Source organism: Cryptotermes secundus, unplaced genomic scaffold, assembly GCF_002891405.2.
Source record: "Cryptotermes secundus unplaced genomic scaffold, Csec_1.0 scaffold826, whole genome shotgun sequence".
NCBI classification, from domain to species: domain Eukaryota; kingdom Metazoa; phylum Arthropoda; class Insecta; order Blattodea; family Kalotermitidae; genus Cryptotermes; species Cryptotermes secundus.
The window spans coordinates 82,302-99,266 of record NW_019743162.1 but is presented as its reverse complement, the minus strand read 5'-3'; the positions used below and the strand labels follow the sequence as shown (position 1 = coordinate 99,266).

Sequence of the window (16,965 nt, the reverse complement as noted above, 5' to 3'; positions counted from 1 at the left end):
GAAAAGTTTTGGAGGCCCAGATATTATCTTTGCTGTCACTGTTGTTGAAGTGCATAAATTTACATACCAATTCAAATCAGTGCATTGCTATTATACAGCGAAATATGGGAGTTGCCAAAACAGATTTTTTTTATAAATACGATCATAATATGGGCTTCTGAACTATGCTCATGAGCATGAAAATTGCCAGAATATATATCTCATCTTCCATAACAGGTTTCTAGTCTCTTTTCCTTGATCTCAATGGTAATGTAATTCCCCTGGATTTTAGACACTGTTTGGTGGAAATATTTTGCTCGCAGATGATTATATCTGTTAGTTTCTGCGTGAAAAACACCTTGAACACATCCACACCTTCAGTCAATTTTTCACTTCATTTTGTGGGCCAGATTTTTCTATAACTTGTTCCTTTCCCTGCATAATAATAAGCCATGCCCTCCCACATAAATGCCATAACACTAGCCCCACCCTGCAAAGCACTTGCAGAATCTCATGTTTCTTCCAGAATTCTCTCAACATCACCACCCAACAAACACACTCTACTTGTTGACGCCATGACCACAGCAGACTGCCATGTAACATAAATCTGACTAATCTCCAAGAAGGGGAAACATGATGAAAGCATCTTCCATCCTGTTTGCCATATATTATCTGAAAGCCTGAACTGTTGTCTACAGAACTACAGAAGTCAAGACTATAATACTTCCCCCTTGTTTGATAGGAGCCACAAATCACACTGTGTACATGCTCCAGTAAAAACTGAACAAACAGGTCTACAACACTGTCACATGTATGAGTGACTACAGACAGGATTTGGATTGATGACTCGATTTATTGACCGCTTACATACTCACGACTCGTGACTGCACTTTACAGATCACTGACACACAAAGACTAATGTCCTCAGTCTATTACAGTCTCCACTAGTCATTTCCTGGCAACGGATTTTAACATGGGAACTATAACAGTCTGACTGAATTACACATTCCAAATATCACACATAAAGTATTCTCTTCACAGCCAGGCATTCAACTGAGCACTCTTGCAGTTAACTCTTTTCTTCACAGCCTCCTGTATGGAGCTGCCTAACAAGTGAATCTGCTCCTTGCTTATAATGTCTCAGCATAGATCATGTAGAATCACACCATTTCCAACAGAAATTTTTCTTTAATTTGCTTAGTGGGGGGTGGAGTCCAACTGGGTCCACTCGGCATGATGGTCACTGATTGGCCTATTGTAGCCTGCCCCAGGTGATTACGAAGATGGAGAATTTGGTGGAATGAAGATTGGCAGGGGAAACCGAAGTACTCGGAGAAAACCCGCCCCAGCGCCATTTTGTCCACCACAAATCCCACTTGACCAGACCAGGGATCGAACCTGGGCCACTGCAGTGGGAAGCCAGTGACTAACCACTTGAGCTATGGCGCGGTGCAAGTATTCTCCAACAGTAGCTCTATTGTTGTGTGTGTATTTATTGCTATGGGAACATGTTTACTGACCTCCTGCCCAGAAACAGTTATTGTTTACAGAGTCACCACTTAGCAATGGGGTTTATATTCCACATTATATATTACTTGAAATCCTGCAATGTCATCTACAGAACTACTGAAGTCAAAATTGTACTGCTTTAGGCATACTGAATTCAGAGAGCCACTAAAAAGTATGCACAAAGCGAAGATCAATAAATTAACTCATACATAAATAAAAAAAACAACTGTAAAACTTGATCCAACATGTTGGTAATACATATCACATTAAAGCGTGCTTTATCTACAAGGCTCCTGAGGCCAAAATCTAATAGCTTCATATGTATTCGACAGAAAAAAGAAAAAGTCAGACAGCCCAGTATGTGATTCCACGCTAAGGGGTTAATTATAGATTATTTTCTTTACTGCATGCAGAGAGTGATATTATGCCACTGCATTCATAACACATGTATTATTTCATAAACAGAGCATTAATGAACACAGCACAAAAAACAATACACTGTGTGAGTTATACAGTGTAAGTAACCTTGCCAAAGTAAGCATAATTTGAAAAACCACTGTATTCTTACAGCAATCCACTTGTTACGCATCACTTGTTCAATGGTAAGACGTTGTGTTGGGTCAATGCATAACATTCCTCGAATCAATTCCTTAGCATCCTGAGCCACATTTTTCCATTCAGGATCCGGGAAGTCATACTGCCCTGTGCGGATCCGCTTTTTCATGCCAGGAGAGATGGCCAGTCCATGGTTACTGTAGAATGGTGGGAAACCACACAAACTGTACACAAAGGGAAACAAAACCACAGAAATAAACAATGATCTTAGCAAAATACAGTTAAGACATGTGTAGTAATAGTAACAGACTTCATTCCCAAGTTTTGCAGAACCTGAAGGTTTATTACAACAGAAGTATGCCACTGAATTCCTACCTGGACAACTGAATCCAGTAAGCACTATTAAAATCTACTTCTTTAATCCTTTCATCAACCATTTAATAATGCTTGTAAGACCTCGGAATTTTCATTTAATTTCAACAAACAGCACATAATAAATCTGAGAAGAAATAGTAAAACTTAAGCACAACTCTCTCTTCAATGCACTGCACTGAGATATTTGATTTTGTGAAGGGATTAACTTACACTTACAAACTTACACTTATAAATTTAATATTGGGACCTTTGAATATAAGTACGATAGAATGCTACTAAGTTACTTCCATTCATCTTCCTTTAGAGCTTGTAGTTAGAAACAGAGGGTAAATAATAGAATAAATGAATGCAGTACTGTTTTTCTCATCTGGTCTTGAATACCGAGATTAACAGCTGTGTGGATACATTGCGCTGACCACGTGACACCCTCTATACACTAAAGTTTGAACTAACTTCGCCGACAAGTGGCAGTCACTCGGTCAGTATAGTTCGCTTGCAGACTACAGGCCACTAAGATTGTTTGTTTTGTTTTTTAGTACTGTTTTTCTTACTTCTCACTTTCATTCTGAAGTGGTTCTGAAAGGGCTACTTCCCCTTTAACTTATGTCACATATTCTAATGTAATCTGAAAGTGAATCTGTTTCATGTAAAGTGCGGGTGGGTGTAGACGCCAGTAGCAGTGTATAATAGGGCTTCAAGGCTTTCACCTTCTTATTTGTCCTGTTATGCGGCATATAAATAATAATTCCAGTTTCTCACAATTCTCACAATTTTAGCTTCCTCTTGCAATGAGCACATGGGTCCTGAACTGCTTCATTATCTTCCACAATTGCTGCTTACTGTTTCACCTACAAGACTACACTGTATCACAACTTAGAAGACCTCAATCTGAAAATTAATTTGTCACTGGTATGCACAAAACATTTAGGGGAAAAAAAAACAGGAAAACCAAAATGAGAGGGCATATCTAATATAAGGGGAATTCAAATTCATTTTGATATGATGCGGAAGTATACAGATGGTCTTTCGACTGCTATCCGCACTAAACTTGTGATGCTTTTGATTTACATGGCTGACCTATGTTTTCAGTGGTTTAAGTATATTTATTGCTTTATAATGAATAGCTGCGAGTTGTCGCCCATGGTTGGTAAGCTACAGCAAGGGGATATTCATCAAAAAGGGATTGTATTGTACACCATATTGTATATTGTTTTATACATTGTTACGAGTTGTTGACATATAGTGTTTGTCTGTGTTCAACTGACTTGTCCATCTGTGCCCGTGTTACAGTTATGGATGATACATAAATTACCAATCATTATCAATCAATCAATCACTTCAGTAACAGTTACAGGGGTGGCCCACATATAGGCACTGCGGAACTGCAGCACCCCCAATTTCCACTTGATATTATTGATAACATTTATATAATCAGTCCTTTTTTCTTTATTTCTTTCTTTATACTTGTACAATACAATATATAATCCTTAAGCTTAATGTCAGTAGCCAAATCTTTGTATGGAACTGTGAGTTTCACAGTTCCAGCGGCGAGGTGTTCATTGACTGTGTGCATGCGCACATAGGAAGCTACACATGAGGCTGCAAGGGAGAGGGAGGACTGCAGGAACGACAGTGCCGACCGGTGCCGACCCTGGCGTGCTGATGGAAGGCATTTTTTTTACTCCGCGTGTGTTGTGCTTAAAAAATATGAGTTAATTGTAGAATTAGATTATTATCCTGCTTCCAGCTATTCTATTTGATTCATTTTTTTTTGGTTCTTTTATTTAACAGAAAACTTTAACCATGGCCTTGCATCCCCGAGAAATAAGTTCTGTGACTGTAAGTGAACTTCAACAGCTTAAGTTTTCACAACTGTCTCTCCATGAGAAAGTTGCAGTTAAGAAAAGAGGTCGTTTAACACCTGATATTCTAATATCTCAGCCAGGCATAAGCAAGAACAAGAAATATATTCGTAGCTTTAATTCTGAATGGTACAAACGGAAAAGTTGGCTTTGCGGCTGTGAAGTAAAAAATGCACTGTTTTGCTTCCCGTGTTTGCTGTTTGGGGGTGATGTAACGTGGACAAAAGATGGTTTTAGAAATATAAACAAAATGAAAGAAAAAACTGAAAAGCATGAGAAGTCAAAGAAGCACGTTGATAATGTAGTTTCACTGTCACTTTTAGGAACCGTAAGTATTAAGGAGAAACTTAGTGAGGCATACAGACTTTCAATCAATGAGCATAATATAAAGGTTAAAAAGAATGGATTTCATTTTTAAATGAATAGATTAAGCTTGAACTGTAACAATTTAGGTTAAAGTAAGTAAAAAATGTTTGATTTTGTTCTTTTAGGATTTTATCAAGTTTCTGAATAAATTTTCTTTTTATACATGTTTGTTTCCTTTTATACAATTTTAAAACAAAGGTTACAAATTTTCTGGAGCAGCACACCCACTAATTTTAGCTACGAGCCGCCACTGAACAGTTATGCAATAGAGCACAAACATACACAAACCACATTTTTCAAGCAAAGAGAATCAAATACATACAGAATATACATGATGACTCCCAGTGACCAGATGTCACAACTCTTGTCGTATTTCTCTGGGCCAAGAACTTCTGGAGCTGGAAAACAAACACATTATTAGTCAACTAAGAAATGTCAGTACCTGTACAGTGGAATTAAGATTTATGACCATAATTCTAAATTGTGGGAAATATACCATGTCACAACCCAGAACATCACAATCCAAATCTTCACCACTGTGAAAACCTATATCACAAAATGTGCTTCCAATAATTGACATAGCTATGTTAAGTGGTTCCCTTGTCACCACAGCATGATGCTTCCTCAGCCAAGAATATATTGAATATGCAGCTGCAAACGACAAGGGTTGGTCCTCCATTTTGGGGGTTGGGTGTGACAACTCCTCACAGTGGAAAAATAAGCTTGTTATGAAATGCCACAAAGGGACTCAGACTTGGACAAATTTCTTGGATAAATGACCTAACATAAGGAAAATATGGAATGTAAGAAGCATGTATAGGGCAGGTTCACTCATGACACTTGTGACAGAAATATCAAAATATGAGTTAGATTTAGTGGCAGTAAAGGGGGTAAAATGGGACAGGGGTGGCAATAAAACCAGTAGCAAATATACCTATTTCTATGGAAAGGGGAATGATAATCATGAATTAGGTACAGGGTTTCTATTTCTGCATAACAGAAGCATATCAGCAGTTAAGAGGGAAGAGTCTGTCAGTGATGTGATCTCTTACATAATAATAAGAGATTGCTGGTGTGATATCTCTGTTCTGAATGTTCATGTTCCAACAGAGGATAAAACTGATGATATGAAGGACAGTTTGTATGAGGAACTAGAACATGTATTCAATAAATTCCCTAAATACTATACAAAAATTCTGTTAGAGATCTTATTGCCAAAGTAGGCAGGGAAGACAATTACGAACACCCCAGTGGGAATGAGAGTTTACATGAAATTACTGATGACAGTGGAGTTAGAGCAGTAAACTCTGCCACATCCAGAAAGCTGTCCGCCAAAAGTATAATGTTCTCCCATTGTAACATCCATAAATTTACTTGAACATCTCATGATGGAAAGACAGGCTCAAACTGACCATATTCTGACAGACAGGAGACAGCACTCAAGTGTACCTGATGTCCAGTCATTCAGGGGAACAGATCATGATACTGACCACTGTCTGGTGGTGGAAAAATTTAGGTAGAGACTGGAAGTGAGCAAACAAAAAAATGTAAAAACTGAAAAGGCAGAGGATAAAGAAGAGTATTGGGTTGAAATCTCAAACAGGTTTGCAGCTTTGAAAAACTTAAATGCTGAGGTAGATACTAATATGGCTTGGGAAATTATTAGAAAAAAATTAAAAAAAAATTAGGTGAAGGGAGTTTAAATCATTATGAACTGCAGAAGCACAAGCCATGGCTAGATGAAGGATGCTCAAAATTGTTAGATCAAAGGAAACAAGCCGAACTGCAGTGGTTACAGGACCCAAGAGAAATATTATCAGATAATCTGAACAACATAAGATGTGAGGCCAGCAGGCACTTCAGGAATAAAAAGAGGGAATATCTGAAAGACACAATGATGGGCTTCCAACCAACAGTAATAAGAACACTGGAGTCTTGTATAGAGGCACAAATAAATGTAACAGGGGTTACCAATTTAAAAGTAACTTAGTGATGGATGAGAATGGTGACCTGCTTGCAGATTCCCACAACATTCTGAAAAGCTGTAAAAACTACAAATCTCAGTTATTGAATATACATGTGGTCAGCGATGTTAGGCAGATAGAAATACATATATCTGAGTTATTAGTACCTGATCCTAGACCTTCTGAGGTTGAAAATGCCATTGCAAAACTGAAAAAGTGTAAATAACCAAGTAGTGATCAAATTTTGGCAAAACTGATTCAAGCATGAGGTGAAACACTGTGGTCTGACATCCATAAACTCATTCATTGTACCTGGAATAAGAAGAATTGCCTGATCTGTGAAAGGAATCTATTACTGTACCAGTACACAAGAAGGACGACAGGACTGACTGCAATAAACACCATGGGGGACCACTGTTTTCAACTGCATACAAAATTTCATTCATTGTCCTTCCCTCAAGGTTAGGTCAATAAGCAGAGAAAATTATTTGGGATCATAAATGTAGCTTTCGACGTAACAGATCGACTACTGGACACATTTTTTCAGTTCATCGGATACTGGAGAAAAAAATGGGGGTACAATGAGACAGTACATCAGCTATTCGTACACTTCAAGAAAGCCATTGATTCAGTAAGGGGGAACATATTGTACAATATTCTGAGAGTTTGGGGTGTCTATGAAATTATTTAGGCTGATTAAAATGTGTTTAAATGAAGCCTATGAAGTCTGCATAGGCAAATATTTGGCTGAGAAGTTTCCTATCCAAAATGGTCTAAAACAAGGAGATGTATATAAAACTTTGTTTTAGAATATGCCATTGGGTAGGTCCAGGAAAACCAAGTGGTGCTCGAATTAAATGGGACATGTCAGCTTCTGGGCCTAAGCTGGTGATGTACATCTATTGGGAGATAACATATATACCATACAGAAAAGTACAGAAACTCTATATTGTTAGTAAGGAGGTTGGTATAGAAGCAAGCACAGAGAAAATTAACTGTATGTTGCAGTCTTATCACCAAAATGGAGGGCAAAATCACAATTATAATGTTCAAGGCAAGGAGGATGAGATGGGCAGGGCNGGGAATTGAGAAGGTAGGGGGGGGGGGGGCAAGGAATGCATATAACATGTGGGTGAGTGGATAATATTAAAATTGATCTTATATAGGATGTGGTGGTATGAATTATATCAATCTGGCTCAAGATAGGAACCAGTAGAGGACTCTTGTGAACATGATAATGAACCTTTGTGTTCTATAAAATGTTGGGAAATTCTCCAATAGTGGCACACCTGGAGGCTTCTGAAGAACAGTTCAGCTCCATGGAGTGAGCTAGTTCAGAAATATTTTACTAATGTAAAACTGTTAAAATATTTTCATTCTATTACAACTTCCCTCTATTTTATAAACAGAAACTTGAACACAAATAAAAGAAAAAATCCACCTCGATTCCAAAGAGGAAGATGCCAACCTATACCTCTATACCTATAAGTTTGAGTCACCTGACCAACGGCATCTCTGAAATGGCATTTACAGCAGATCTCCAAATAACATACCTCATTTCGTGAAGTGACTTGAGTGTGCCAAATAAGAGAGGGGAAAAAAGAACTTACTTGAAAAGTGTTTCACAGCAGCTAGAGTTTAGTCTTGCTAGACGGAATGAGAAAGAGCTGAACAGCTTTCATGTGTTGCTATGAGATAACTTGAACAGAATGTACAGTAAATTCTCAATCATCCACAGTAATGAGAGAAGAAGTGGAGCAGATAATTACAAAACAATGTATGATACAGAACTATGGTAACACCAACTATCCACACTTCATCCAAACCTGAAAGTCACTTAATTATTACTTAGTGGTTGTGCTATTGGTCACTTTGCAGTGAGAAAACTATATTTCCCACAGACTAAGTAATTTTGTTCAGTGATAGCAGACCAGCACAAAAAGCAATAGAACAACAAACAGAATATTGCTACAGAGTAAAAAAAAAAATACAGTCTATTGCAAATCATCATAAAGCACCAAACACATATTACTGAAACAGACATAATGGAAAAGACATCATTATTGGAAGCTATAATCGATAATTAAGAGAAAAAAGCAGTCTTCTGGGATTTGGCACCGTGTATATGTGGTGTTAACCGACGTTTCGGAGGAACGTATCGCCTCCATCTTCAGGGTAGAAGAAAAAGTATAAGAAATCTGCAAGCGACAAGACCGTGACAACGGTAAAAGCAGACTGTACCGTTCTCACGGTCTTGTCGCTTGCAGATTTCTTATACTTTTTCTTCTACCCTGAAGATGGAGGCGATACGTTCCTCCGAAACGTCGGTTAAGACCACATATACACGGTGCCAAATCCCAGAAGACTGCTTTCTTCATAGTCACCGCCGTGAAAGCCTCAAATCTTACATAGATAATTAAGAGGTTCTAAAATGTCCCACAATTAATGAACAAGTGAGATAATTTGTGTGTGGGTAACTGAGAATCTGTTGAACGTCTATGCTGTAGGTACATGCATCTTGTGTCAACAGCAGTCAGTGTGACTACACATGCTGCAAAGAAAATTTTGTAGGAGACAACTATCAATGCTACAACAGTCAATATAAAGCAAAATGACTTTTCCACACTTCACTCTGATTCTACAGGACTTAGGAAACAAGATGGTTCTTCCAATATGAACCAGTCACATGCAGAGTGTGTTGTTTCGTGAAGAGAAGGGCATAATTTACATACACAGTGCTGGTAACCTTCCAATGCAGCAACTGCCTCTCTTGTCAGTGTTTCTTCACAATTCAATCTCTCTCTAAAGTAACTGGAAAATTCTGTCAAAAGGAAGATTTCATTAACAGAAGATAAATCTGCTCCAAACTATAATATTTAATAAGTAAACTTACCAACATAGTATGGAGTGTAACATGGTGTCTGCAGTGTGTCCTTTGAAAAAGTTTCTTTTGCAAATCCAAAGTCTGTGAGTTTTAAAATCCCTGTCTGGTCTGTAAAAATATCAAATAAAATAAGAGGCACACAGAATGAAATACATCAATCCTCCATCACTAAACCTCACAACAGTTCATGAATTTAGCCTTACACTACAATCTCAAATGCACCATGGTTGGCAAGACTGTGGCCTTTTGGGAAATTGGGTACTATAGGAACTGCAGCCATTGTTAACACTTATCAAAGATTATGTAAGTTGCCTGTTCCTCCACTAATTACAAAAATATTACCTATATCACATCAAAAATAAATTAAGACATAAAATATACACAAGTGCTATACAAGGATACACCATAAAGGAAATATGGAACCTACAAAATTGATTTCAGATTGAGGCACAGCCCTTCACCCAGCAAGGGTGGATTTCTTAGTGCAGAACCCACCAAATATCATTTCATGTATACACAATAAAAGAGCTGCTGATATGTAAAAGTAGTATAGCTGGCAAGGTGCATACAAATATAGGAGCACAGATAGTGGAAATCTACAATTGGCAAACGTGGTTCGCATGGTTGGTGGGTGGAGATAGTCTCTAACTCACCAACCAAAAATATCACATCAAAATAAAAAGGGCCCAATGTCAACACAACTACCACTGAAACCTGCATATGGTACAAAAATCATTCAGCTTTCAAAAGACACCTTCTATTCGCTGTCACTAAAACCCAACATACAAGACACACTGACAAATGAACTACGCTTAATACCCACACATGACAATGCACTACAGTATTCAACCTCCAAAAGAATATTTTGACTGACTACAAACTTCGGTCTTCATCATAATTTAACTTCCAATTTCAATTTCAATAGAGCCATCCCCCAATAACAGACGATTCCATCCACTAACACTCCCACAGTATGTCCAAATACCCAAACAATCAAGTGAACGACTGCCAATGTACATGCCCAGTCAAGTTGGCCAGCCATTCTGGTAGTGTGGTAGTGCAATCTTACCAATGTTTGCTGTCTTTCATCACATTCTGCAACTTTTTGAATAGAATTACTGAAATTACAGGGCCTACAATGAAAAGCAAAGCAAATGCTAAAAAACTGGGTTCATTAACCAAAGACCACTAACTGATGATGTTTCATAGAACCAATTAACATAGATTACTGGCAAACAAATACAGTTGTTTACTCAGTAAGAGGAAAATGCAGTGAAACAACTTACAAATTATGATGTACATCACTCATTTGTTCATGTTAATACAGCATATTTTGGTCACATGTTACCAAAATATGCCGTATTAACATGAACAAATGAGTGATATACGAAGGGCGCTCCGTATATGTCTCCTATTTTCTTGTGTTAATAAGTAACGTTTGAGCTGAAGGCTGAACCTTCCCGCCAATGTACTGTTAGTTTGGTTGTCGTGCGACAGCAGAGCAGTCTACCAAAATGGCGTCTGACATAGAAGTGCATATGAAACAGAGATGTGATATTGAATTTCTCACTGCCGGACAAATTGCACCCATTGACATCCTTCGACACTTGCTAAAGGTGTACGGAGATGATACAATGGATGTCAGCACAGTGAGGTGGTGGGTAGTGCTTTTCAACAGTGGCAAAAGTGAAGTGCACGACAAGCAACACCCTGGGCATCCCTGCTCAGCTGCGACTCCTCACAATGAACAGTGCCTCATCCGTACAGATCAGCAGATAACGACCAGGGACTGTCAATTCTGAACACTACAAGACGATGCTGACTAAGCTGAAAGCCCGCATTTCCCGAGTCAGACCAGAGAAGCACACAACCTTTCGCTTGCAACACGATAATGCTAGACCCCATACCAATTTGGCGACCACAGCGCACATTGCAAAGTTTGGCTGGACTGTCCTACCACATCCACCTTATAGACCCGATTTAGCACCTTCAGACTTCCATCTCTTTGGGCCTATGAAAGATGGACTACATGAGCAACATTTTCCAGACAATGATCTGTCATTGCAGCTGTAAGAAAGTGGCTAGCCTCTGCTGGCACAGACTTTTATGGACGCGGCATACAGGCTCTTGTTGATCGCTAGCAAAAGTGCATAATGAATGGTGGTTATTAAGTAAAGTAAAGCTATCCCTGTAACAGGCTCTGAAGGCCCATAGGGTTGTGAGACATTAAGGGTCCCACCTTACCTTGATAATCGGCTCAAAGATGGCGGTAAGGTTGTCAGCCTTATGCACTGGCCACGCTTCACTTCCCAGGAAAATTATTTAATTAATTCCTGGTACTCATTTCTGTTAGAGGCTGAGTAAACCCCAGGGCCTAGCGCGGCTGGAAGGATTAGGTAAATTGAAAAAAATCCAATGACCTCATCGGGAATGGCGGTGATTATGTGGAAAAATAACTGTAAGTAGCTGAAATCTTTCTCTATTTAACTGTGTTACTATTCTTTCTGCATCTGTTATAGTTCTCATTAAAAAAAATAGGAGGCATTATATACGGAACACTCCTCATATATGACAGCCTGGCAATAATCACACAGCCACTGAACTAACTGGACAGAAATAAGTAACTAAGTAATGAAACATGTATTTCTATTGAATTTAATGCTGTAATATTAGTGCCATTACACAGTACTACACACTTACATATGGCCACTCATTGGAAAAAAAATGACAGGAGAACTCATGTTGAAGCCAAAGTGCTGTTTCACCTTACCTGGTTTGGTATACAGCAGGTTTTCAGGTTTAAGATCTCGATGAGCAATGTTCATCTCATGTAAATATTTCACAGCAAGGCATATTTCACGCATAACCTGTGCAGCCTCTGAAATTGACAAATAGAAAGTTACTTGTACTTCCCCAACTGACAAAACACTTTTGAAAATTAGTCTTGCATTTGTGCTCCTTATGGAGTACCATCCTGAGTACACTTTAACAATAAATCATAACATGTAGCCAAATGGCACTGCCATATAATCATAGTACATAACAGTCATTAGAATATTGCGTGTATATTTTCCACGAAATATTGCTCAATTTTATAAAGAATACTGCATATTAGTTCTACATGTTAGCCATATGCAAGAAGCAAAGTACATGTCCCACAAGACGAGTATAAAGCATATAACTTGGGGCATAGTCATCACCTAGATATGTAAAAACATGTTGGTCAGAACTTTACAGAGAGCAGTCAGTTCCACAGAATCATAAAAGTTTAAATGGGTATTTACAGACCTCAGATTATAAATTCTAAGACATGGTAATAAATATCAGATACAAGCAATAAAGCAAATATAAGACTTAAAATAAATAAGGACCTCTGTAAGTTTTTCAGCACTGTAAGTATAATCCTTGTGTTATAACTTTCAGTGTTATTTTATTTTGGATCATTTTAAAAATTTATACAAAAATAAGACATGCATTAAAATATAAAATCAAACAGGGGTTTACTTTCACTCAGTCACTCATGGAGCTGAGCCCATCTTGAGAAGCTGCCAATTGTGCAGCTACTCAATATGGAACCTGAAGGTTCATTATCGTGTTCACAAGGGCCATCCAGTGGTCTCTATCCTGAGACATATCAATTCAATCCATACCATCTTATCTCTCTAAGATCCATTTTAATATTGTTCACCCACCTACACCTTGGTCTTCCCAGTGGTCTTTTTTCTTGTGGCTTTCCCACCAATATCCTATATGCATTCCTCTTCTCCCCCATTCATGATACATGCCCTGTCCATCTCATCCTCCTTGACTTAATCATTCTAATTGCACTTGGAGAAGAGTACAAAATATGAAGCTTCTCTTTATGCAGTTTTTTCCAACCTCCTGACACTTCATCTCTCTTCGGTCCAAATATTCTCCTCAGTTCCTTGTTTTCAAGCACCCTCGGTCTGTGTTCCTTCCTTCATGTCAGAGACCAAATTTCACACCCATACAGGACCACAGGCAAAATTATAGTTTTGTATGTTCTAATTTTAACGTTTTTAGATGGCAGAGAAGAAGACAAAAAGTTCTGGACTGAATGGTAGCAAGCATTACTCAAATTCAGTCTCTTAATTTCTTCTTGAATGAAGTTTTGATTTGTTACTGTTGTTCCCAAATATCTGAACTGTGCCACATTTTCAAAACATCCGTCAGCTATCTTTATGCCCTGAGTTTGCCCTGCATTCTAGTGATGAGACAGTGACATATACTTAGTTTTCTGTGTGTTTACTTCTAGACCAACCACCTTAGTAGGGTCAATTAATGTTTGAGGGCTCCTCTTTATGGTATGAATATTACCCAATAGATTACTCCATTAGCATAGACCAACAGCTGATATATCCCATTCAATTTCACCTGGTTTTCCTGGACCTTCCTAATGGAATATTCTAAAGCAAAGTTTAAAAAACAATAGCAATAAAGCATCCCCTTGTTATAGATCATTCTGGATAGGAGAATTATCAGACAAATATTTACCTATACGGACTTCAGGATACGTTTCATTTAAACACATTTTAATCCGCCTAACTAGTTTCATGGGTACCCTAAACTCTATCAGAATGTTGTACATTACTTCCCTCCTAACTGAATCATAGGCTTTCTTGAAGTCTACAAAAAGGTAATATACTGTCTCATTGTACTCCAATTTTTTCTCCAGTATCTGACGAATGCAAAAGATCTGATCAGTAGTTGATTGGTTCCATCAAAACCCACATTGATGATCCCAGTAATTTAGTCTGTATATGGATTTAACCTTCAGAGAAGAATATTGGATAAAATTTTGTATGAAGTTGATAACAATGATACCCTGTGATAATCACTACATTCAGTTTTATCACCCTTCTTGTGAACTGGTACAATAATTGACTCCTTCCATTGATCAGACAATTTTTCCTTATTCAAAATAGAATTAATTAGCTTATGGATCTTAGTACGTAAAATTTAACCTTCTGCTTGAATGAGGTTTGTTGGAATTTCATCACTACCTGGCGATTTATGCTTCTCAACTTTGCAATAGGAATTTCAACCTCAAACCAGCTAGGATCAAGTACTAATGACTCAGTTGTATGTATTTCTATCTGCCTAACATCACTGACTTTGTGTGTATTTAATAACTGAGAGAAGTAGCTCTTCAACCTATTCGAAATGTTGTGGGAATCTGCAAGCACATCAGCATTCTCATCCTTCACTAAGTTACTGCTAGGCTGGTAACCCCTCTTAAAGTCATTTATTCCTCTACACAGGTCTCTGATATGCTTGTTCTTACTGTTTGTTGCAAGCTCATCAATTTTGTCTTTCAGATATTCCCTCTTTTTGTTCCTGAAAGGCCTGCTGGTTTCACGTCTTATATTGTTCAGATTATCCCCATTTATTTTGCTTGGATCCTGTAACCACTGCAATTTGGCTTACTTCCTTTTGTTTAATAAGTTTGAGCAACCTTCATCAAACCATGGCTTATGCTTCTTCGGTTCATAATAACCTAGACTCTCTTTGGCAGACATTTTGATATTCCCTTTTATAGTTTCCCAAGCTTTATTAACATCCACCTCAGTTTTCCAAAGCTGCAAACCTGTTTGAGATTTCAACACAATACTGCTCTTTACCCTCTACCTCATTTAATTTCTTGAGAATGAACTTCTCCATATGAACTATGTGCTTTGTTTGTTTACTCACTAACAATTTCTCCGTGACTTTTGCCACCATCAGATAGCGGTCAGTATCACAATCTGCTGCCAGTATTCAAGTATACTTGAATGCCATTTCCTGTCTATCCAAATATGGTCTATTTGATTGTGTATCTTCCCATCACGAGATGTCCAAGTAAATTTATGGCTGTTACAATGTGGGAACATTGTACTTTTGACAGTACGATTTTTTGATGTGGCAAAGTTTACTATTCCAACTCCATTATCATTACTAATTTCATGCAAACTCTCACTCCCAACTGTTGGTTTGAAAATGTCTTCCCTCCCTACTTTGGCATTTAAATCTAACAAAATTTTCATATGGTATTTTGGGAATCTATTGAATACACGTTCTAGTTCTTTATAGAACCTGTCCTTCATGTCATTAATTTTATCTTCTGTTGGGGGCGTGAACATTCAGAACAATGTCACACCAGAAACGTCTTAGTATTATGTAAGAGATCACATCACTAACAAACTCTACTCCCTAAACTGCTGATATGATTCTCTTGTGTACGAAAAAACCTTTACCTAATTCATGATTCTCCTTCCCCTATCCACAGGAAAACGTATATTTGCCTGCTGGTTCAATGCCAACTCCATCCTGTCTGACCTGCTGTGCTCTCATTAAATCTAACTTATATTTTTAGTTTTTTTCTGCGACTGCCCTGAGCAAACCTGCCCTATACATACTTCTAACATTCCAAGCACCAAATCTCATATCCATCTTCTTTTGCTTAGGTCATTTATTCAAAGAATCTGTCCAGGTACGAGGCTTCATGTGATCTTTCGTAACAAGCTTATTTTTTACGGTGAGGAGTTGCTAACCCAATCCCGAAGCTGGAGGACCACTCCTTGTCGGCTGTCCATGGCTGCTTATTCAATACACACGTATTCGCAGCTACGCCCCATATCTGGAGGCAGTCTCCTCAAGCCACAACCTGAGGATGTGCCATTCCAAGGCAACAAGAGACTCTACTAACATAGAGGATTTACATTCAAAAGGTTGAATTCCTGCTTAGAAGAGTAGTATTAAACAGTGTGGAGGCGGGGTCGAATACCTCCACCGTGACCCTGCGAGTCGTAGGAGGTGACGAAAAGGGAAGTCTCAATTCTGAGACAGTAAAATACGGTAGCGAGTCCCAACGGACTCGGACCCGAGGAAGACTGCGCTGGCAAGGGCCAGCAGCATATACAAAAGACAGACCCGGCCTCTTGTTAGAGAAGGCGTCCCACAGAAACAAGACTGTCAGTGCCAAATGGNAGACCGTAACTGTCATACGATAATAATTAATATCTGGTCATGAGCCTGACCGTCAGTCGCAATGTGACTTTGACTTTGACTACAAGAGTAGGCACTTAATTATGAGAAGAAAGTTCACTTCAGAACTTTATTCCATTACTGGCTAACATCATCATCATCAGTAATCTGTCAGACGACAGGTACACAGTCTCTTCCAAAACAATTCCTCCACTTAATGCGATCTAGAGCTTTCTCCTTCAAATGACAGTATCCTCTTCTGTCCCCAAGGTCATCCAGCATCTTCTTACGTCTTCTTCCTCGTCTCCTTGTCACTTCTATCCGCCCCTCTAGCTTTCCTTCGATAACGTCTTTTAGAAGGCAGTTTCTGCATAAAACATGACCAATCCAATTAGCCTTCTGTTTTCTTATTTCATGTAGGATATTCCTCTGCTCACTGACTCTAATTAACACTTCTTCATTTCTCACATAATCGGTCCAACTGATC

General features: G+C 38.4%; 1 protein-coding gene across 1 annotated transcript in view; it reads right to left on the bottom strand.

Moving 5' to 3' along the window:
• Positions 1-16,965, bottom strand: part of LOC111873961 (MAP kinase-activated protein kinase 2) — a 41,136-nt gene that overhangs the window by 4,618 nt on the left and 19,553 nt on the right. Inside the window, exons 4-7 of the mRNA XM_023869076.2 lie at positions 12,265-12,372; positions 9,504-9,602; positions 4,969-5,044; positions 2,057-2,267 (exon numbers count right to left, since the gene is read on the bottom strand). Of these exons, the coding sequence (XP_023724844.1) occupies positions 2,057-2,267; positions 4,969-5,044; positions 9,504-9,602; positions 12,265-12,372 (494 nt within the window). The remainder of the gene's footprint in view (positions 1-2,056; positions 2,268-4,968; positions 5,045-9,503; positions 9,603-12,264; positions 12,373-16,965) is intronic.